Source organism: Strongylocentrotus purpuratus, unplaced genomic scaffold (genome assembly GCF_000002235.5).
Source record: "Strongylocentrotus purpuratus isolate Spur 01 unplaced genomic scaffold, Spur_5.0 spur5_scaffold_19, whole genome shotgun sequence".
Taxonomy (NCBI): domain Eukaryota; kingdom Metazoa; phylum Echinodermata; class Echinoidea; order Camarodonta; family Strongylocentrotidae; genus Strongylocentrotus; species Strongylocentrotus purpuratus.
The window spans coordinates 18,364,965-18,388,945 of record NW_022145604.1 but is presented as its reverse complement, the minus strand read 5'-3'; the positions used below and the strand labels follow the sequence as shown (position 1 = coordinate 18,388,945).

Here is a 23,981-nt window from a genome sequence, read left to right as displayed (position 1 = left end):
GGAAGGGTTTCGAATCCCGTAACTTGTAATTTATAGTCGGTGACTTTATCAACCAGACTAAAACACCTCCAGTAATATGATTGGGGGCTGATACCTTAAGCTACTTTTTTTCCTTTGGGGGCATTTCCCCCATGATTTTGATCAATCCTTAGTCGACGCCCTCGTGCCAAAGCAATATGATACAACCCTCTCCATGTACAAGCATCCGTCAGGTGTCCTGATAGCAATAAAACTATAAATAATATTAACAAGGGCTGGTTTTCATGTCCATCTACCAGCAGATTTGCTTATATAAATGAATACAAAGATAAGTGGATCAAGCACAGTTGATTGTCCTTAGGGGGGTGGTGGATAGCAGAAAATTCCAATACATGTCTTGCCAAAGAACATCGGTACCGTAAAAGGGTTGCGAATCCATATACTGGTACTTCATTGTCTGGTGACTTTATCCACTAGACTAAAACACCTCCAGTAATTATTATTCGGGCTATATTTGTTGTTGTTGTGTGTTGTTATTTTTTGTGGGGGGGGGGGGGGTATTTCCCCCCACTTGATCATGTAGTCGACGCCCTTGTGCCAAAGTAACATGATAATACCCTGTCCATTTATAAGCATCCGTCTTGAAAATTTACCAGGGTTTGAGTTTAAAACACCTCCCTGAAGATACTAATGAATGCTGGCTCGTGCATAATGAAGGGACCAGTAATATAGAGTTATAGGTTCTTTGGGAGAATTCAAGTAAGAAATAGGCTTAGATCCGAATATAAGACCATTGATTGGTAAGTTTGATTTCGTATTTTTACTTGATTTTAATTGCCCAATATTGTCCATGGCATAATCTGATTGATCTGTGTTTGTTCATTGTTTGTTTGTTTATTTATTTGTGTTTCCCCCTGTGTTTTATTTATTGCATTGTTTGTTTTTCGTTTGTTTATTTAATTGTTAAGATTGGTTGGTTGTTTATTTTTGTTATTTTGTTGTTACTTCCTCCTCTCGGATATTCAAAATAGTGCAAGCCTTGATATGCAGTCGGTTAGTTGAATTATTTACGCTGTGTCTTGGCGGGTTTATTGCATACCAATAAAATAAAATGTATGTTTTTGACAAATTGTACTCAGAAGCCCCACATTGAAGAATATTCGACTAACTGCCCAAAAGTCTGGCCCATTTATTCAAAGGAACAAATAAAATGTCGATGGGCTTTTTATATGTTGATACACTGAAAATGAGGTGCCAAAAAGAAGCGGGAGGAAAACTGATAGTAATCATCGAAATTTCTCAGCAAAATGTTGATGGCATACATTTTGAAGAGAGCAGCTCTATAAAATATGTGAATTCCCCTTTCGTGTATAGTTCTGTAAGACTGTAAACTAAACTAAGATATTCACGAATTTTTGTTTGTGCTATATGATCAAGAAATATATCATGGTAGCTTACGTACCTCCGACTGATATGAATTCAAACTTTGATGTGAAACAATGTCTAGCTTGTCTTGTATTCGATCTGAAGCTATCGAATCACGATCGCAAAGACTTTCGAAATATTCAAGGAAATTTCAAAAGCCTTGTTCATCATCATTTTGAGATGAACGAAAATTACTGAGTGTTGACTCAGTCAGTAGAGCGTCCGCCTCACCACCGGGAGGTCGTGGGTTCGAACCCCGGCCGCGTCATACCAAAAGAAGTTAAAAGATGGGAGTTGTTGCTACCTTGTTAGGCGTTCAACAGTAAGTGATAGAGCAACGTCGATCTGGCGCTGCTCAGTGGCCGCCTGGCTCACGATCAATTGGGCAAAAACAATTTCCGTTTCGGTTTAATAAAATTTGGAGTGGACTATTAGGCTATTATTATTATTATTACAGTGATGCTCTTTGTGTTTTTGTTTTTTTTTCGTTTTTGCTCGTGACACAATTCGTGGATGAGGTAAACCCTGTTTCATACTCTTTTTCTATACTACACTATTTTGGATTTGGACCCTAGCTCCCTCCTATTTTACAAAATCCTGATACCTCCTCCCTATAATTTATGCGACGACGTCGATTACCTTGTCATGTCCTGTCCATATCACAATTATGATAAACTGAACAAGTCCTTTTACTTACTTTTCAAATAACCTTAGTTTGATTTTAATCTCTGAATTATATTTCCATGTACATGAATGTGTTAACATATTAAAGAACAATCCAACCTTTGTAGTAAGTTCATTTCTGTGTAAGCAGAAAATAAGAGAAACATGACTGTGTTCATGATCCTTGGATGTTCTGGAATGTATATAGTTATTAAATTTTGTAATATCCGTAATAATAATAATAATAATAATAATAATAATAATAGCCTAATAGTCCACTCCAAATTTTATTGAACCGATCGGAAATTCTTTTTGCCCAATATTATTGATCGTGAGCTAGGCGGCCACTGAGCAGCGCCAGATCGACGTTGCTCTATCCCTTATTGTAGAACGCCAAACAAGGTAGCAACAACTCCCATAACATAATTTCATAACTATTTACAATAAACTAGAGTTCATAAACATGTCTAACTTCCTGAGCAGAGTTTCTTACAATGAAGACAAAGATTGGTGGATCAAGCACGATTGATTGTGGAATTCCTTAGGGAGGGGGGTGATTAATAGCAAAAAATGTCGAGGAATGTCTTACCTAAGGATATTGGTATACCGTGGAAGGGTTTCGAATCCCGTAACTTGTAATTTATAGTCGGTGACTTTATCAACCAGACTAAAACACCTCCAGTAATATGATTGGGGGCTGATACCTTAAGCTACTTTTTTTCCTTTGGGGGCATTTCCCCCATTATTTTGATCAGTCCTTAGTCGACGCCCTCGTGCCAAAGCAATATGATACAACCCTCTCCATGTACAAGCATCCGTCAGGTGTCCTGATAGCAATAATACTAGAAAAAAAATTAACAAGGGCTGGTTTTCATGTCCATCTACCAGCAGATTTGCTTATATAAATGAATACAAAGATAAGTGGATCAAGCACAGTTGATTGTCCTTAGGGGGGGGGGGGGGTGATGGATAGCAGAAAATGTCAATACATGTCTTGCCAAAGAACATCGGTACCGTAAAAAGGTTGCGAATCCATATACTGGTACTTCATTGTCTGGTGACTTTATCCACTAGACTAAAACACCTCCAGTAATTATTCTTCGGGCTGATAACTGTCTTAAGCTTTATTTGTTGTTGCTGTGTGTTGTTGTTTTTTGTGGGGGGGGGGGGCATTTCCCGCCACATGTAGTCGACGCCCTTGTGTCAAAGTAATATGATACTACCCTCTCCATTTATAAGCATCCGTCTTGAAAATTGTCTTACTAATGAATGCAGGCTCGTGGAAGGGACCAGTAATATAAAGTTATAGGTTCTTTGGGAGAATTCAAGTAAGAAACAGGCCTAGATCCGAACAAAAGATAGTTGATTGGTAAGTTTGATTTCGTATTTTTACTTGATTTTAATTGCCCAATATTGTCCATGGCATAATCTGATTGATCTGTGTTTGTTTATTGTTTGTTTGTTTATTTATTTGTGTTTACAACTGTGTTTTATTTATTGCATTGTTTGTTTTTCGTTTGTTTATTTAATTGTTTAGATTGGTTGGTTATTTATTTTTGTTATTTTGTTGTTATTTCCTCCTCTCGGATATTCAACATACTGCAAGCCTTGATATGCAGTCGGTTAGTTGAATTATTTACGCTGTGTCTTGGCTGGTTTATTGCATACCAATAAAATAAAATGTATGTTTTTGACAAATTGTATTCAGAAGCCCCAAATGGAAGAATATTCGACTTACTGACCAAAAGTCTGCCCTATTTATTCAAAGGAACAAATAAAATGTCGATGGGCTTTTTTTATATGTTGATACACCGAAAATGAGGTGCCAAAAAGAAGCGGGAGGAAAACGGATAGTAATCATCGAAATTTCTCAGCAAAATGTTGATGGCATACATTTTGAAGAGAGCAGCTCTATAAAATATGTGTATTCCTCTTTCGTGTATAGTTCTGTAAGACTGTAAACTAAACTTAGATATTCACGAATTTTTGTTTGTGCTATATGATCAAGAAATGTATCATGGTAGCTTACGTACCTCCGACTGATATGAATTCAAACTTTGATGTGGAACAATGTCTGGCTTGTCTTGTATTCGATCTGAAGCTATCGAATCACGATCGCAAAGACCTTCGAAATATTCAAGGAAATTTCAAAAACCTTGTTCATCATCGTTTTGAGATGAACGAACATTACTGGGTGTTGGCTCAGTCAGTAGAGCGTCCGCCTCACAACCGGGAGGTCGTGGGTTCGAACCACGGCCGCGTCATACCAAAAGACGTTAAAAGATGGGAGTTGTTGCCACCTTGTTAGGCGTTCAACAGTAAGGGATAGAGCAACGTCGATCTGGCGCTGCTCAGTGGCTGCCGGGCTCACGATCAATTGGGCAAAAACAATTCCCGTTTCGGTTTAATAAAATTCGGAGTGGACTATTAGGCTATTATAATTATTATTATTATTATTACTATTATTACAGTGATGCTCTTTGTGTTTTTGTTTTTTTCGTTTTTGCTCGTGACACAATTTGTGGATGAGGTAAACCCTGTTTCATACTCTTTTTCTAGACCACACTATTTTGGATTTGGACCCTAGCTCCCTCCTATTTTACAAAATCCTGACGTCGATTACCTTGTCATGTCCTGTCCATATCACAGTTATGATAAACTGAACAAGTCCTTTTACTTACTTTTCAAATAACCTTAGTTTGAATTTAATCTCTGAATTATATTTCTATGTACATGAATGTGTTAACATATTAGAGAACAATCCAACCTTTGTAGTAAGTTCATTTCTGTGTAAGCAGAAAATAAGAGAAACAAAAATCGGACCAATAATAAGAATAATATGCATGTTTGAAATGAGATCTCTATGCTATTCTCAAATTGATAATGTGGTCAGTGGGTACTTGTGACGTAGTTGCAGATTACTCTCGCATTTACGTCAATTCAATTCAATTCAATTTTATTTTTTCTCATTTCCAGCAAAAGAATTACAGTATTCATAGAAATATCATTACAATAAACAATCAAAGTAGTAACCATGCAATACAAAATATGAATTTAACAGAATTACATATTTGAATATCAAGAAATATTGCTGCTTAAAATAATTTATTAATGTTAAGCTGGAAACGGAGAGGTCCACTGTGAAGCGATGCTTGTAAATCGTGGACCCCTCGGGTGGTAGTATTCAATAATAGTAAGTTACATGAGTAAAATAAGGATAATTGCCAACAGAGAGGACACAAAAGAAGAAACAAAACAATACGCATAACACGAACAATGTACAAAGAAAACAAGGAGAGTGTGAGAGGAGAAGGGATACAGTAAAGAGAAAAGGTTTGCATGTGGACTACAGAAATAGATGAAAGGTGATAACAAACAGAATGAAGGTTGCGCGCAAGATCAAATTTTCAAAAAAAGAACAGTTCAATGAGAGGAAGTACTTGGTAAACGAGTGGTGACGAGTTCTCTGGAGAACATAATACAATCTCAACAATAATGATCATAATTAAAATAATGACAATAGTAATAATCATGAAAATTCCTGCATATAATATACACAGGCAATATAACAAGGAGCTAGGTTTTGTACGGGGCCAGTAAAGATTTCTTTAGATTTCTTTTAAAGACTGAGAGAGAAGGGGAGTTTTTCAAATCAACACGCAGAGTATTCCAAAATTTAGGGCCTTCAAAGATGAATGTTTTTTGTGCGAAAAATGTTCTCAAAAAAGGTAAATGAAATTCTTCTGACTGTCTTGTGGGATATTTATGAAATGTACGATTTTGTTTAAACATATCGTGAAACGCAAATGGAAGAGTACCAGAATTGAATTTATACATAAATTCACCTAGATGTAATAAGTATAGATCGTTAATTTTTAGGATATTATGTTCAAGGAACAGCGGATCCGTATGGGCAAGAAAAGGAGCATTACATATGATACGAATGACTTTCTTTTGTAGTAATAAAACTTTTTCCACCAATGTTTGGTACGTGTTTCCCCAAAGCAGAAGTCCATAATTTAAGTATGGTAAAATAAGAGAAGAATAAAGCATAAGCAAAGATCGTTGTGGAAGGTGTGATTTAAGTCTGTTAATGATACCAACATTGCGAGATATAGTTTTACAAATATTTTCAACGTGGAGTTTCCAGGATAGTTTACTATCAACCACAACACCTAAAAATTTTGTATGAGAAACTTGCTCAAGAGGGGTGTTGTCAAGAATAATATCAGTGGGTAATGATGTATATGTAGTTCGTCTTCAAGAGATTCAATGACAATTTATTAGCTCTAATCCATTCTAATATTTTTCGCAACTCTGCGTTAATTACATCAACAATAATATTTGGATCACTGTGTGAAAAAAATAAATTAGTATCATCAGCAAATAAAATGAATGACATAGCATTGGATGATTTATGAAAATCATTTATATAAATAATAAACAATAGCGGGCCTAAAAGACTCCCTTGCGGAACACCACAAGTAATATTTTTAAAATCAGATGCCTGCTCATTTAAAAACACAAGTTGTCTTCTGTTAGAAAGGTAGCTCCTGAACCACTCCAAGGCCTTTCCACGGACACCAATATTGGCGAGTTTGTAAAGTAAAATTTCGTGATTTATCGTATCAAAGGCCTTGGAGAAGTCCAGGAAAATACCAACTGTGTGAGAAGACGAGTCAATTGAATGGGCAATTTTTTCAACAAAAGACATTAAAGCATGAACAGTACTATGTTTTTCCCTAAAACCAAACTGAAAGTTGGATAAAATATCATATTTCTTCAGGAAAGCAATCATTCGAGTAAATACTATTTTTTCCAAGATTTTGGAAAATGAAGATAACAAGGAGATTGGCCTGTAATTACCTATTTCAAGTTTATCACCTTTTTTGAATAGGGGAATAATTTTTGCTAGTTTCATGGAATCAGGAAATTCACCATGCAGTAATGATAAATTGAATATATGGACTAATGGGTCGACAATAAAAGGAATAATGGCTTTCAAAATAACATTACTAATTCCATCGAAGCCAGAACTTGTTTTATTTTGTAGATTAGAGACGATATTATGGACTTCTTGTCTATTTGTCGGAAAGAAAAAAATAGAATTCGGATTAGCGGGGCCTAAAAAGTCAGTATAATTTTTGTTTGATGGGGGGATATTTTCGGCGAGATTGTTACCGATTGAGAAAAAGTAATTATTAAAAATGTTCGCAATATCTTTGGAATTTTCAACAGTTTCATTGTTATACTTGATTTTATTTATGTCAGATCTTCCTTTAGTCAAATTCATCGCTTGTTTAATAACTTTCCAAGTATTTTGCATGTCGTGTTTAAACATTTCCAAAGGATTTACAAAGTATTTTCTCTTTTCTAGGCGAATGATTTTAGTCAATGTGTTTTTATAGGATGTATATTTCAGTTTAGATTTTTCAGTACCTTTTATTTTGTATTTATAAAAGAGATTATTTTTCCGATTAATTGAGCGTAGCAGAGACTTTGAAATCCATGGAAGTTTAGGTGTCTTTTTATAACTAGTTTTGACTTTTTGTTTCGGCATATTGATGTCCAACTGATTGTTTAATATATGGACAGAATTTTCATATGAACTATTAATGTCTTTATTAGTATGCACACACAACCAATCATAATTTTCCAGATTAATTCCAAGGTGTGCCAGACTTTCTTCATTAACTTTACGTCTGTAAGTTGAAGAATTATTAGTATTAATCGATTGACCCAGTTGATAATGCAGTGCAATAGGATAGTGATCAGTTATGTCCGAAAGAATTATATAGGAATCTGGATGCGGAATGACATTAGAAAAAATATTGTCAATTAAAGTAGCAGATGTATTTGTAACACGCGTTGGCTTAGATACAAGTGGTAAGCAAGAGGCGGATAAAATTAATTCCAGAAATTCTTGAGAAGCCCTGTTATGTTCATGGTTCAATAAGTCTATATTAAAATCTCCCATCAAGAAGAATTCTTTATTGTCAAAGTTGACATTTCTTAACAAATTTGACAAATATTGTAAAAATTCTAGAGTATTTGAGCTAGGACACCTATAAATAACACCGGCGATGATATTCTTATTACCAGGAATCACAATTTCAATAAAAAGGGATTCAACAATAGCATTACAAACTGAGATTTCATTCAAAATAGTGTATTTAAGTGATTTACGAATGTAGAGTGCAACTCCACCACCAACTCTGTTTTGTCTATTTTTATTAATGAATTCATAATCATTGATATGAAAAGGGTGGTTTGAATCGTAATTTAACCAAGTTTCTGTGAGGCCAATCAGGGAAAGTGGGTTTGACATGGGTTTATCTATTAGTGAAAGAAGGTCATCGAAGTGCTTATTCAAACTTCTGATATTTAAATGAAGTAGGGAAAATGAATTATTTTGAAAATCTTTCGAAACATTACAAAATTGATTGATGGTTATGTAGTTAGTAATTCCACGTTGGGCAGGGTCATCAAAATCGAAATCGAACTCTAAATTTGCAAATGAAACGTTAGTGTTATCCCTTATAAAATTATCATACGAATTAACAGAAGTATGCGACGCATCGTCAGATTGAGAAGGTCGATGTAAATCAAAGAAATCGTCATCACCAAGCATTTGAAAAGGCATCGATTGCCTATTATCGAAATTAGACATCATCATGGGTTTAGAAATACTCTCTCTTTGTTGACATTAGGCAATACGAAGTAATACTGTTGAGAGAAAATAAAGGCGTTCAACGTGAACAAGGAGACATAATAGAGGAGTAAGGAAATAGTAGCGTCCGAATGTAGAAGGAAGAGAGAAGACACATAATGATAATGATGATGATGAAAAAGAAAAAAATGGATACAAACACGTACTATGAATCTCTGTTGGCATAACATGTGTGAAGGATGGGCTGGGCTGGGCTGGCTCTGGTTATACAGTATAGAGAGTGTTTGGAAAAATATTGGGGAAGAGATCGGCATTATTAGGACAACTGGTCATATACGCAGTATACAACTACAAACCAAATCAAACAGAAGCAATTCGTTCAGTATGGAAAAACAAATCTGGGGCGGTTTATCGCTTTAACAAATGAGAAGCAATAGCAGTGCAAGGACGGTTGCATTTCATGATTAAATTGAGCATTTTTGTCTGGTTAAACATTATACGAACATAATGGTGGGCTTTCATTATACATGAACAGATCTTTAAATTTTTCTAAACAACGAGACTCGATCAACCTGAATGGAACACAGCACCCGGAATGCGGGCCGCACACATCGGTCGCCGCCACGTCAGTCAAGCAAATTAATTGTCCGACATAGCAACAGCCATAGCATGCAAACCGGACCTCCAAATACTGCAGCCCACTCCCTTATAACATGCAACCCGAACATCACACTACTATGCCCAACGTTGAAAATCCATGAATTACAAAAAGGGTATAGGTATTCATGTATACATAATATTTTTAGTCAATATAAATGACTACACATAATGCATAAAAACCGAGACAGTGAGGGAAAAATAACTGAGATTGCATTTAGATATTGGGGAAAAGAATGTTTCGCCGTTGACGGAAAGGATGGGAGACAACATCACAGCAACATTATCATAAACAATGTATGTTGAATGTATCAATCGTAATACGAAAAAGAATGACGTAATACAGGTGTAACCTGTTCTCGCCAAGTAATTACATGTATAATAACTTCAACTGGAATTTGTTATGTATGCTTGCAAACCAAATGACGTACCAAAACATCATACATTCAATGAAGTGCATTTTTGGAGCCATGATATCAGAGAACAATTATTACTGTACATAAAAGGATTGTACATGATAAGGGGTACATAACTTAGACGCTCTTATGTCATTATGTTAAAATGGTATGGTACAATGAGATCTGGCGATTATTGTATAGGCCTATATTGTTGCCAAGTTGTCAAACAGAATGTTTCAATGAATCAACTTTACATAAAATGTTGCGATTGAATGAAAATAAACATGTCAATAGACAAAAAATACAAATGCAATCAAAGCGCATGATTTAAAAAAAAAAAAAAAAAAAAAAAAAAAGGCAATACGTAACAGTATTGTCATGCATTTAGGTTTATTGGTGGCACACAAATGTTTAGGAAATGTTCAATTCCATAGAGATGTAAATGCAAGATATTTTGTTAGTTTGATTTTTTTTCCCTTCTTCTTTTATTTATTTATTATTTTTTTAAATATTTTTTTTAAATCTATTTCTTGAATTTATATTCATCATGATGGCCCCTTTTTTCGGCTTAAAGGGGAAAAAATACAGGTAGCAACTAAATGATTGCTATAATTGAAGTTGAACATTTCCCAGTGACAAGTCAGTCTTTCATATAGATTGTACATGTACTCACGCTGCAATCTGTGATATTTCGACCCATACATAGTGTGGATAGGTTGAATATGAAAGAAATACATATTTCATGTGTCCATTAGTCATTTTCACAATATATTTTGTTGAAGAATTTAGACATGGCGTATATTGGTGTCACCATTTGCACTCATACATTGGTTAGCATTTGGCATTAAAACTTTTGATCCTGAAGTTTGCACTCCTTATATCCCATCTGATTTTTGTATAATTTTTTTTTTTTTCTTTGCTGTTCTAGGTGCTCATAAGTGTTTACTTTGTGTGCACTTAATGTCGTTCTCATTATAGCATCATGGTTATGTGATACTGTTGGGTCTAAAATGAACATAAGTCACAACATGGACATATAAAATGCAGACCGCAAGAACTTCCTTGGTGTAAATGACTAAACTGTTCACATTTACAATTAGTAACTAACAGCCGACTATTGGTATATGCATGTCACAAGGCTATGCAAAACTTCTAAGAGAAAATACAATTTGAGTACGGTAGGCTGAAAATGATTATTCTCTTTTTCTATCAACTTACATTATACTGTCAAACAGATTTAGATGAACAATGAAACAAGGTTACATTTATTTAAATTTTTTCAGTTAAGGAGTCCATGTGCAGTCTGCAAAAACTTGTCTTTGCTCAGTTAACTTCTTTTCCTTTTTCTTTTTTTGTCAGAATAATTTAGGTTTTTTAGTTATTATTACGAGATTGTATTTATTTACTTATTATGACACACATACGAATGCCACTTAAATGAGGATAGATAAAGGAAACACAACGCTATTCGCGCACTTTATGAACTTGCATCACAATGTCAATGCGATTTGGCAATAAGTTAACATCCTCTGTCAGACCATTGACATATTTATTTTCCTTTTAAAAATGTTCAGTTTACATTCACATCATACGGTGACACTTTACCACAACAGAATTTTTATTTTTATTTATTTGTTATTATTATTATTATTATTATTATTTTTTTTTATAGCATTGATAATACTTTTTATATGTGAATAAGTTGAATATGCAAGAGTAGGCCTATCGACTCTCTTGGTGTAGTTTATATAAAGGCAAAATACACCCTGTTGAACTTTTAATAATTATGGTACACTGAAAGTGACATATATAAACAATGCAGTGAATAGTGAAAAGTAGAGGGAAATATTCCTCTGTTGCTGCAAAATTTATTTGTACAGTCTCAGCATCATAAGGACTAAATTGAGACCTTTTATAAGACCAGGTTAGGAAAACAAAGGAGAAAAAAAATATCCTGGTGATAAACTGCTTTAACACTAGAAATCTCAAACACTAAACGTCAAGTTTTGAACAAATTGTTTGCATTAACAGCATTTATCATGCCTGCACAGAAGGAAAAAAAAATGGATCCCGTAATTTGCGTGACCGAGGATCATAAACAATTTAAAAAGAGAGAGTAGCCTTTACTTTCAAGTTAATGATACTGAACATTTTACCTTTATGATTTGATGCTATGTCATTCCGACCAGGTGGTCCATGTCTGGTCCTTATTTTCCCTTGTAAGGAGGATGACTGACGTGCCCTGTACTTTAATCTTGGTTTTTAGCGACTGTGATTTCCGAAGGTTGTATGCTATTGCTGATAGGCGACCCCGTTCTCTCTTCATTACCGGCGGCAGGTCAGATCGTACGGAAATACGATGGGTCGGGGCGGGCTCAACCTGGGTTGATTTAGATCTCGCTCGCTCGGTTTCCTCGCGCTCGTAGGCACGTATGATCCTATCCCGATCCAACACTCTGCCAAACCTAATGATGATTGGATCGGGGCCGGCCGGGGGCGCCGCAGCTCCGGTTGCATTGCCCCTTCTTGGTAGGCGGTGAGCGTTGATGATGTGTATTTGTTGAGCTTCCACAGCAGGTATATGCAAAATACCCGAAATAACTTTAGTGGCGGTGGCGTAGACATCCTCGTCAGGTGCAGGGGCGATACCGTAGAAAAGGAGGTTTTGCTTCCTATGGTGTAGTTCCTGGCGCACAAGCTGGTCTTCAAGATCTTTACGGAGCTGCGTAATGGATGATTCGATGGTTGGGATTTTGTCAGTTTCAACTGACTCAATCCTGCCCGAAGTATCCTCAACTGCCTTCTCAAGATCCCTGACTTCTCTCTTTATCACTGACAAATCCCTTTTAACCGATGCTAAATCATTAATCATGATGTTAAGTTTCCCGTCGATATTAGCAGAAAATTCACTGAAGAGCTTTCGCATCTCGGGCATTACTGACCGCGGATCGTCGGGGGTGTCCTCGATCATCTCGACCGGCGGCGCCGGCTGCACCGGGGCCGAAGCACACGCCACGCCTTCTTTTTCGCTGACTGTTTTCGATAGCGTGCTGTCGGCTTTTGCTTTTGACTTTTGGCCTGCCTTTTTGGAGTTGTTACTCACTTTCTGTGTTCTCAAGTCATATTCTTTATCGTTCATGGTGATGGAGTAATATTTTGTGTCAGGATGTTGTTGAAATCTGTAGAAAATCTGTAGAATTTGTAGAATTATAGCCCGAAACTCATTATTTCTTATAGAGCCAGCTCACCCCGTGTGCACACTACTCGGCGGCCATAGTCAGTCGATCTGGCGCTGCTCAGTGGCTGCCGGGCTCACGATCAATTGGGCAAAAAGAATTTCCGTTTCGGTTTAATAAAATTTGGAGTGGACTATTAGGCTACTATCATTATTATTATTATCATCATTACATAGTACACATATATCATTAACCTCTGTTTTTCCTAAGTGCCCAAGTGCCTTCTTGGGGCATTACTCAAATATGTTATGTGTACAATATCGTTAACTTGATACTTGATACTTGATGAAGTAATCCCTGAAGCAGCTTTTCCAAGCTATACTGGGATGGGATGTGTTGTGACAGCAGGTGCAGGTGCAGACAACAAAAGGGTGTATAATTTCTTTATACAGTAAAACAGTGACGTGCGAGTAAAAAATCATGCTGCTATATGGTTTACAGCATTCTGGAACCTACAGGAGGTTCCAACCCTCTGATGACAGGGAGGGCGATCATCTGGAAAGCAGCAACTGTTGGGGTAGTAACTGCTGTGGCTGGTAGTTGATTCCAGATGCGAATGGTGCGGGGGTAAAATGAGTACTTGTAGGAGTCTATTGTTGCCACAGGAACAGAGAGCTTGAGTGTGTGGTCTCTTCTGCTGATGTATGTAGCTTTAGTTATGAGGTGAGGAAGACAAATGTTGACTAGCTGGTGGTGTTAAAGGTTCTCTTAGAAGAAAAGATCCACCTGATTGATACATTTTGGTCATTTTTTGTGTAGAAACAAATTGGAAAGTTGTCCAACACTTCGTCACAGTAACACTGCCGATTCGGCCAATTAAAAAAAAATCCGATACGCATGATTACAACTTTCAAAAATTGATAACTTTCTCGTTTTTGTCCGAGCGATATCGTTCAAACTTTCATTAGTCTGCTTCTCTGATTTCTCAGCCTACTTAAAGAACATTTGACTGCCAAGGTCCGATTTCCATTTAAATTTACTTTCACCATATGCAAAATAATTTGTATATCTGTTCTGTCTGTATGTATGTAAAACTCACAAGTGTATTTTTGTTAACCCACATACAGGTAAAATGTAGGCCTATTAGTTATATTAGACATCCCCTGCCCGAGTAATTTTTTTAAACATCTCTCTCTCTCTCTCTCTCTCTCTCTCTCTCTTTATAGACAAATTTTGTTTTAAACAAAGAAATACAAAATAGTTAAAATATCTTAGCACACTATTACGAAGATCATTCTGCCTGAAACTTGTCAACGTTGTTTGCTCTTGTCATATATTATGATGCAGTTAAAAGTAATATAATAATTTTTCATTGTTATATCAAATTTAAAAAATCTTTATATTGATTTCAAAATGAATATGCTGCTTATATATTCCTTTTAGTTAACCGGGCCCTGTCATCCATGTTGTACATACTAATTGGTATAGCCGAGGCATTATGCGTAGCTGCCTTGGTATTGGTCGGGATATGGATGGGCGTGTACCGAGGGGGCGTGGCTTGGGATGGATCCACCTCCGAATTCAACGTCCATCCAATCATGATGACGCTTGGTCTCATTGTCTTCAATGGTAACGGTAAGACTGATGGATATTCACTTTTTTTTTTTATAAATGCAGTTGTAAAAAAACAAAACAACAACAACAACAACAAAACGTAAGAGTTCAGAACAGAAAAATAATGTGGGTTTTATTTCTTTAATTGTAGATCGAATTTTGATATTTCACTGAGATTCGTGTACAATTTGATTTGTATTTCTATAACGTAGTACAAAGTAAAACAAGATGTATACATTTATTACCCTGGTTGTAGCTGAGCCACCATATTAAGCATTAAAGCAATTTCTTCCTACCAGATAGTAGGCAGGTACCCATTTATTTCACCTGGGTGGAGCGTGGCAAATGTAGGTTAATGTCTTGCCAAAGGCCATTGGTGCCGCGACGGTCCTCAAAACGCTAACCATACAGTCCGTTGACGTATTAGCCTCTTGTCGATTGCCGTGGCGCTGTTGGGTCCGTAAATTCTGGCTCGCTTCGCTTGCCAGAATTTACGGACTCCACTGAAAAGCGCCAGGGCCATCGACAAGAGGCTATTGACGTATCTGCTAGACCACGACACCTCTACAAATCTAAAAATCAAACAAATTTGGATAGGCGATTTTAAAGATATTTCATGTGATTATGAATTTATAATCTTGTTTCCCATTATTTCTTGGAATCATATCTCAAAATCTATATTCAAAAATTATGTAAAACGAATGTTGTGTGTATACAGAGGATGTTCACATTTTCCCACACTGTGATTCAATGTGCTCATTTTTTACATATAGGCTGTTTTCAAGCTCTGAGTAAATGTGTTCACATTTTGACGATGTGATTTTTCATATTATGTTAATCAATGAGGATAAATGTAACATCACACAGTGACACTGCGTTTTATATTGTGTTAATACTGTGAGTCAATGTGTTCACACAGTGACATTACGTTGATCACACTGCAATACTGTGTTATCTTGTGTTTTCATTGTAAAGGGTAACACGAGTCACTTTGATCGTACCAAAGTCAGATTTCTCATCTTTTCTGTAGGTATGACATGATGGCAGTATCTCTATATCATTTACCTAATTACCATGGAAACACGTGACAACATTAATTGTTTTGTTCCTCCATTTTCTCCCCCTTCAGCCCTAATGCTGTACCGTGCATGTCGGCGGACGCCACACGTTTGGGTAAAAACGGCACACGTGGTCTTACACTGTCTTGCCCTCATCTGCGCATGCGTAGCTCTAGCGGCCGTCTGGCAGTACCATGATGCCAATGGTTTACCAAACGTCTACTCAATCCATAGCTGGATTGGAATAACCGTCTTCATCCTTTTCGCTGTTCAGGTAAGGCGGAGGACTAGTCATACCGACAACGCTGACACCCGGGGTAGGGGCGGTGTTTTACAAAGACTTAGATCGAATTTAGTTGGACTTGAACTATGGCAGGCCATTAATGCCACTGGTTGCTCTCACCATTGGCCTCTCTAAGGGACGTCACAAATCCCGGGCACAAATCTACAGAATTTACATTTTTTAGCTGTTGAAGAAAAAGGTTACTTACATTGTAAACTTAAGTTGTATTTAAGACTTGGACTTTACTACGGTATGCGATACTGCAACTTAAAATTCTGGAACCAGATGTAAAATTAAAGGGAAAAAACCTTAAAAATTATGATCTTTAGATAATATTATTTCCTTCAATAATGAACTATCAAATTATGTAAATCCTGTAGATTTGTGACCACGATTTGTATGTCCCTTGAGAAACCAATGCCAGGAATGGTTAGAGGAACTAGTGACATGAACAGCCCGCCACAGTTAAAGTCCAACTTAAGTCGATCTTAGTCTTTGTGAAACACTCCGGGGAAACACTTGTCGGGAAGAAAACAAATTGGACTTTGCACCCACCCCCCCCCCCCCCCCCTTGCAAGACTAATGGATCCATCGATGACGAGGCATATTAGGGCCGAAGCCAGAGTTTAATGTTTGGGGGGGGGGGAGGGGCATATACATATAATTGATCAACGTCCTGGGGAGGGGTCTAAAAAAGTTCAACCGATCTTGGAAATTTTTGGGGGCACGTGCCCCCCCCTCCCCCCCCCCCCCCCCCCCCCGCGGCTACGTGCCTGGGCATAACTAACCTCGGAAATTCTAGTGGGGGGAAATAAACGACAGCAAAACAGTATCGCGTGGCTCTGCTACTGACACTATAAAAGTACATTTTCATGCATTCGTATAATTTGTTTTTCTTTGTCTACAGTGGTTGATTGGGTTATTCATGTTCGCATTTCCATGTGCTAGTCTACAACAACGAGATAGATACAAGCCTCTTCATATCTTCTTAGGGGTCTTTATCTTCGGAGGTGCGTGTGCTGCCGCCCTCATCGGCATCGAAGACAAGCTGATGTTGTCCATGTGAGTGCAAGGAGCACGACCGTAAGACTTTCGAGAGAAAAAAAAACGAAGGCAATTTCAATAGGCATGACCATCACAGTTTGAATTTAGAAACATTATGACATAAAAATCATAACATAATCTGAAAATGATTTCCATATGATACCAAATATGGTATTGAAATTGACCTTTTGAGTTGATCTTTCTCGAAAGTCTCTTCGATCGTATCAGATCTTTAGATCCTAATAGCTCACATATTCATTGTAGAAATCTAAATCTCTAACCCAGCTCCACTGGTGGTTCAAAAGTTGCCGGGCGAATTAAGGGAACGCCTTCTCCCTCACTCTTAAGGAAAATAGTGTCGGGGAGTTAAATTGCTCCTAGCTCCCTTTATTGGGGTCTATGAACGCTGGTGAATGCCCAGTGACGGATCCAAGGGGGGGGGGGCGAAACGGCCGCCGCCCCCCCCCCCTATTGGCGGCGCCAAAAAAGAAAGGAGAAGAGAAAAGAGAAAGAAGAGAGAAGCCGGGTGAGAAAGGAAGAAAGACAAGGAAATGGCACTAAGTGACAGTACGACGAAAACGAGAAAAACTTGGGGGGGGGGGGTGGGTATGTGCGTTTGAAATGCGCGCGCATGGAGGGGGGGATATGACTGACCATATTCTAATTTTTAGGTTGTGCAAAACTGAGTCGGAATTCAGCTTATTTTCAAAAAATTATAAGCATGCTTGTTTATTTAAGCCGTAGTGCCTAAAAAGGTTAGTGTAAAAATACTTCTGAAAAGGCCGCGCCCGACCCCTCCAAAGAGCGGCAGTATGGTGATCAGGAAATTTTTGGGTCATTCCCGAAGTCTTGGAAGCCTTTATTGAAGAAGAAGTTAATTGTTAATGACAGCCCCTGCGCAACAAAGGTCATCACTCTTTGGTGATAAATTTGAAAAGGGCACATATTTTGGATGTCTTAAGGAGCTATATACTTAAATTCTAAATTAACGGTAAAGAGGCCGCTTCCCAACTCATTTTTGCCCTTCATTTCGCATCAGCTCATGTATTTGAACTCATGTTAGTAATGTGAGCAGCAGATGGCAGTTTACGTCAATCAGAAGTAGTGTCAGTAGAATACCCTGCCTTTGAATACCACGTTAACACATCCCTTTACAACTTGGAGGACCGGTCACATGTTACCAATGACGATAAGTAAAACTACATAACATTACATATTGAACATCTGAGTTGCTCAATGATTATGCCACTGATCCTTTAAAGGTAGGCTTTACTACTTCAACCAGAAGGGATTAGACCACACAGCGAGCCATCGAGGCCACTGTAACAGGTGGCTATCTCATTAATTACTCAGCTCTCATTTAACATAAGAAAAAGAGGATCATGGGGGACCAACAGGCACCGATTTGGGAAGTTTTTTTACTATAGAGGGAGCAAGTAGCTACAAGGACAGTGTGCCTTTAACACCTATTTCTCCGATCTTTTCCATCTCTGTAATAGATCCACGACGTATTCCTCGCGTCCACCAGAAGCCTACGTAGCCAACTTCTTTGGTTACGTCATACTTGCCCTGGCAGCTGTCGTGACCTTCATTGTGACCTTTGCCCCTTGGAAGAGACCTGAAGACATTGCGTCAGAGTGGCAGCCTATTGTGACGTCTACTCCTGCAAGAGGCTTGAACATCCAAGAACCATCCGATTTATAAACAGGGTCTTTAACAGATCGTAAAGACCTTCGAGAAATCAACTCAAGGCCAATTTCAATATCACATTATACATGTATGATTATGTCAAAGAAATCATGTTGGGTTATGGTCATGGTTATAATTGCAGATGGGTGACGGACAAGGCTATTGGAATTTACTTTAGATTTTTTTTCCTCGAAAATCTTTACGTTCGTGTTTTAATTAAAATATGAAAATGTAAAAATATAATCTTAAATAGTCTTACCGGCTATTTTTTTTTTGTATTGCTTGTGGCAGGGGAGGGGGAGGGCATTTTGTGAATTTCCGTTCTCTCTTGGAAGCCTGTAACTAAAGGCTAGTTCAAAAATGACGCGGCATGTTTTCTGTTTCTTCTAATGATGACGTAAAGTGATAAAGCGTATCTAATAACACACACCTCTGTGAATACAGGCAACATGCCCTTCATTTGCACGTAAAAGAAAAACTGCTGCGCGTTTTTTTTTTTTTTTTTTTTTTTCTTCTTCTTTTTTTCGCTGCGTTCAACTGCGCCATATCAGAACAAGCCTTTACTGGGTATTCAATATTATTATTTGTAAGAGGTTAGATGGCTATAGTGGTGTCGTGGTCGAGTGCATATGTCACTGGACTGTCGATCACAAGGTCCGCGGCACTAATGTCCTTTGGCAAGACATTGATCTACATTTGCCACACCCAACCCAGGTGCTTTAAATGGGTACCTGGCGTGGCAGGAATTAATTCCGTAATGGGGCCGTGCTAAAGCCAGGGTAATAACCGGGAGCGCCTGGAGTGTCAAGTCTGACAGACATGAGAGCTATACAAGAACCCACTATTAATACTATTATTATATGATCTGTACCCTCATTCAAAGTACAACAGCACCACTAATGAGAGAAATACTACTTTGAATCTATTTCAAGTTCAGGCTCAAATTTCGTTCATTCGTTTTTACTTGTATCCAAAAATGCAATCAATGTAAGTTATGAAGTTTTGTGTGAGAACAGATGAACAATGCAGTTATACTAGCATGATTGCAAATAGGATTAATCTAATGTCGAATAAGGTAAGACAATCGGGATGATACCAGTGATTAATGGTAAATAAAGAGATAAGAAGGGATAGATGCGATAGAAATATTTACAATTTATTTTGTATTTACCTATTATATGACATTTTAAAGGAAAAGTCCACCCTGATATAAGTGGGTTTAAATAAGATTGATGTACTGGGCTATAGCAGGAAATACGGGAGTGTGAAGAGGAATGATCAGATATATAGTGAGGAAGAAGTTATGATCATGAAGCTACATGAAGCTATATGTAGCTGTATGTTAGGTTTAATACAGGCAATGTTTAGTGATGGTTTATTTTTTATATGTATCTTTTTTGTTATGTACCAATCATTATTGATGACCTGTAAATATTGTGATATTAGTTTTAATTTAATAAAACATACAAATAAAAAAATTAATTGATTTAAATAGAAGTAGACAAATGAGAGGAGCATGTCAGTGAAAGTTTGAGCAAAGACCCGCATTCAAAATAAGAAAGTTATGAAATATTTCAATTTCAATTTATTCATGTTCCAATAAAACATTACACATCAATTATAAGCATTTAAAACAAATGTAGAAATACATGTTGAAAACAGAGGGGTCTTCTAAAAACAATTCTTGTACAAGTGTGAACACCTCAAATGATACTTAGGAATAATGAGTAATTAACAAGTCCGTATAACTACAAAAGGAACTTCAACATAGGGGGTAAGGGGGATGCTAACAGAGACGAGAAAGGGACGAGCCATCGTCACCTATATGCCTTAATAGAAGCAGCCGATGGTCTCTTTCAGTTATTATCTAATCTAAAAGTATATACCTAATATAAGGATAGATAATAATTGAAATGATACATGTATATAGTACACAAACAGTCAATGCTATCTAAATATAAAGCGCTAAATTTTTTTCTCTCCCTCGCTTGTAAGAATTTAGAAACTAGATAAGTCATAATGTGTGCATGAGACGTCTAGTAAATCATTGTTTTTTGATAACTGTATTCGACTGTGGTTTTTTGCTTTCAGCAGAAATATTAAGGGTAAATATTCAGACTGCTCCTCGGACAATAAGAACACAGTCATCATCAATCATGTACAGGAACTTGAGTGATTCCTACTACTGTATGTCTGTATATATCTTCAACTGGTGTATATTTCTGTACATGTATTACATAATATAGGTCATATATACATTTCCTTTGTTAAGTCTCGATATGGTCTTAATTAAAAAATCTTGAATTAAAACAAATATTTGCGTCATCTTCATCATTTTATTGGTGTTTGTAGCTTGAATGCCTGAGTTGATCCCAAGAAAAGAAGTAAAACCAGAACAAAAGGAATTATCAAGGTGGATTCCATATAGAAGCCATATCATATTTTCCAAGTTGGATACTTCAGTTGGTTATGTAAAGTAATACCCAAAGAACAAACTTAACGACGAAAAACATGACAAGTTTGGGAGCATCTTGAGGAGCTGTCTTGCCGCTCACTCGGCTCCTCCCCCCCCCCCCCGAAAAAAATGAAATGCATAAATCAAAGTATTGCCTGTGAGATAAGTGACGTAAAGAATAAGACTATGCGTCAGGCTAACCATGACATGTAGAATCAATTAAAAACTATTTTTAGTGTCAATTCTTAATGATTTACATTCTACATGGCATATCGAGTATATTAGTGGAGGGGTGTTTCATCAACTAAATTTGATTTTGATTTTGATCTTTAAAGATAAATATTAAGGCTTAACCAATTTTAGCTTAAAACTTATACTTCTGAGCTAAACTTGATTATTATTTGATTGATGAAACAGGGCCTGAAATCGAAATCAATTTTAAAATGGATTCAATCAAATAAAAGATCAATTTTAAGGATTGATGAAACATCCTCGGGATCTAGGTTGATACGAGTCTTGTTGCCAGACTTCAAGAAACCCGTCTCGACTGGATCACAAAAGATATACGAAAGCGAAAGCCTTCAAATCTAAAACAAATACAAAAAAAAACAAAAAAACACTGATTTGCCACAATCAGGGTCTGCATGATGTCACTTCGATTTTGCAGCCGTATGGTATGGAGATTGCTTTTTTAAATGTACCATATTTCATTCTTTATCCTTCCCAGGGGCGGATCTAGGGGTGGTTAGGGGTTTACCCCCCCCCCCCCCCCCCACCGTGGGCTGACAAAAAAAAAGTTAAACATTTAAAACAAAATTTTTTTTTTTTAGTGCTTTCTACCCCCCCCCCCCCGAAATATTGGTCGGCACTTTTTTCAAATTTCGGGGGGGGGGGCAGAATGAAGAAGAAGAAACAATTAGTGCTCACTACCCCCTCCTCCCTGTTAGTGTAAAGATAGCACACTATAATTATATTAAAATGAAATTAAGGGTACAGTGCCCCCTTGCCCAACCCCTCAACGGGGCGCCGCATCTGATGCTCAGAAGCCCAAATATGTGAAGATAATATTATGTGAAGTAATATCTTAAGTAGTATCAATATCTGTTCTCAAAGTCCCATTTTCTATCTTACATTCTCCTTTCCTAACTTCGATCGTCTGCTCTTTGATAGACAATATCCTTTTCCCTGTTTCCTAGTGAAATTAACCATCAACTCTCTGGAAGTATCCAGGTGCGATTCGGTTCGTATCCCAGGAGTTGCAGGACATCCAGGCACTCCTTTATGATTTGTCTCTCTTCCATAACTGTCAAGTACTTCATCCACTTATTGGTTGTTTTGTGCTCATCCTTTGAAGTTGAAAATAAAGATGTGTCACTGGAGTTTGAATGAGTCATGTCGTGGACAAACTTCTTGAGTTCTGGGTTGAGTGGCATCCCGATAAAGTTGTAAATCTTGTTAGCCTCTGTCAAAGGGGCTTTGGCGAAGTCCTCGTAAAAAACAAGATGATATCGTCCTTGTAACCATGGAGGCAATGGGTCGGACGACCTCTTCGTATTCTCCCTGATCCACTGGCACAACCCTCGAACTGTAGGGTTGTTATCGTTAATCTCTTGAATGGGGAGCATGTACTCTGGAATATCATCAAGAAGACCAAGCGGTTTAAGGCGGCCCAAGTTCGGGAAGAAAGGCCGTGCTTTAGCCACATTTCGCGGATTATTGAAGTTCAGGTAGTTTATTCTAGACGAGGCAGCTCCACGGGGATCACGAACAAGGTGGATAATTTTGAGATTGATACCGTCCTCAACCACCAGCGGCTTCAGAAGGTCTAGATCGGCGTGGATGATCTTTGTGGCTAGTCTACCTTTAAATTCTGTGCAAAAGTCCCCAAGAGCGCTTGCTGAGTGCATTCTGCAAGATGGACTGTTTAAACAGAGTCCTCTGTTATGGCCAGGTGCAGAACCACTCCAATGACTTAAAATATTCACATAGTCCGTTTTGAAATTGCACTTGGCGAAACCGCGAAGTATATCTCTGGCAATCTCTTTGCTTTCCGGAGTGTTCTGCGTTACATTCTTTAATTTCCTTAATGTCACAGTTGGAAAAAGTGATTCGAAGATGTAGAAGAGTTCTTGATTCTGGTTGAAAAGCTCTCCAAGTGCAGTAGATCCGAAACGCCATTGGGTCATGAGAATAATAAACGGAGGGGATTCATCGACTTTTGCAGATTTCCTGACATCACTCGTGCCCGTGATTGCTTTGAAAACTGCATTTTCTTTCACGGTGGATAAGTTTGTCCAATATTGTAAATGTATCCCGAATAAAATACAAGCAGACAATGCCAGGACTGTCAAAGAGAAGCGTCCAATGTGTCGTCTTTTATCAGCCAACGCTGAGGTAAGTTGACGGGAAAACATTTGCATTTAAAATGATACAGAAAACTTTCCTCAATTGGATAACGATAACATGTAGTTTTTAAGCTTCTACCAACCTTAAATTTCTTATGCAAGCTTTCGTACACTCATTCGGACTTTCTCAAGCTAAGTGATCAGTCTGAGTCACACGTTTGCTTCGCTGCACTGCCTTGTGTTCTGTGATCACTGGACCAAAGATCGGTGACAATGGATTTTTTCACCTTTCTAGCCCAGAAGTTACTTTCAAAGTACTTTTCAAACTACTATGAAGGCATCCTCCCATCCAATGTTATGTCCTGTGTTGAGGGCGTGTTCAGATAATCATAGGCGCCGGAAGTGGGGGGGGGGGAGTTGCCCCCCCCCCCAAAAAAAAAGTGGGGGGCGGGGGGGGGGGGCAAAACGCCCCCCCCCCCTCAAAAAAAAAAAAAAAAAGCAGTAAAGGAGTAAAGATGGTTTGTA

The 23,981-nt window shown here is 37.6% G+C and overlaps 2 protein-coding genes across 3 annotated transcripts; one reads left to right on the top strand and one right to left on the bottom strand.

Annotated features, from left to right (window-relative positions):
* Positions 1 to 558: 558 nt before the first annotated feature.
* Positions 559 to 20,970, top strand: LOC764887 (cytochrome b561). 2 transcript variants are annotated; one of them, XM_030990501.1, is made up of 6 exons: positions 560 to 779; positions 3,343 to 3,436; positions 14,412 to 14,603; positions 15,712 to 15,914; positions 16,831 to 16,985; positions 18,467 to 20,970. In XM_030990501.1, the coding sequence occupies exons 3-6, from the start codon at positions 14,432 to 14,434 to the stop codon at positions 18,669 to 18,671; spliced, it is 735 nt and encodes a 244-aa protein (XP_030846361.1). In that variant the 5' UTR covers positions 560 to 779; positions 3,343 to 3,436; positions 14,412 to 14,431; the 3' UTR covers positions 18,672 to 20,970. The 2 variants fall into 2 exon arrangements, with proteins under 2 accessions (XP_030846362.1, XP_030846361.1); XM_030990502.1 differs by lacking the exon at positions 3,343 to 3,436 and having other exon boundaries at positions 559 to 779.
* A 1,020-nt stretch (positions 20,971 to 21,990) lies between these two features.
* LOC115925919 (carbohydrate sulfotransferase 3-like) lies at positions 21,991 to 23,725 on the bottom strand. Its single transcript, XM_030989959.1, has one exon. It carries the CDS (start codon positions 23,529 to 23,531, stop codon positions 22,320 to 22,322), a length of 1,212 nt encoding a protein of 403 aa, XP_030845819.1. The 5' UTR covers positions 23,532 to 23,725; the 3' UTR covers positions 21,991 to 22,319.
* Between the last annotated feature and the right edge of the window lie 256 nt (positions 23,726 to 23,981).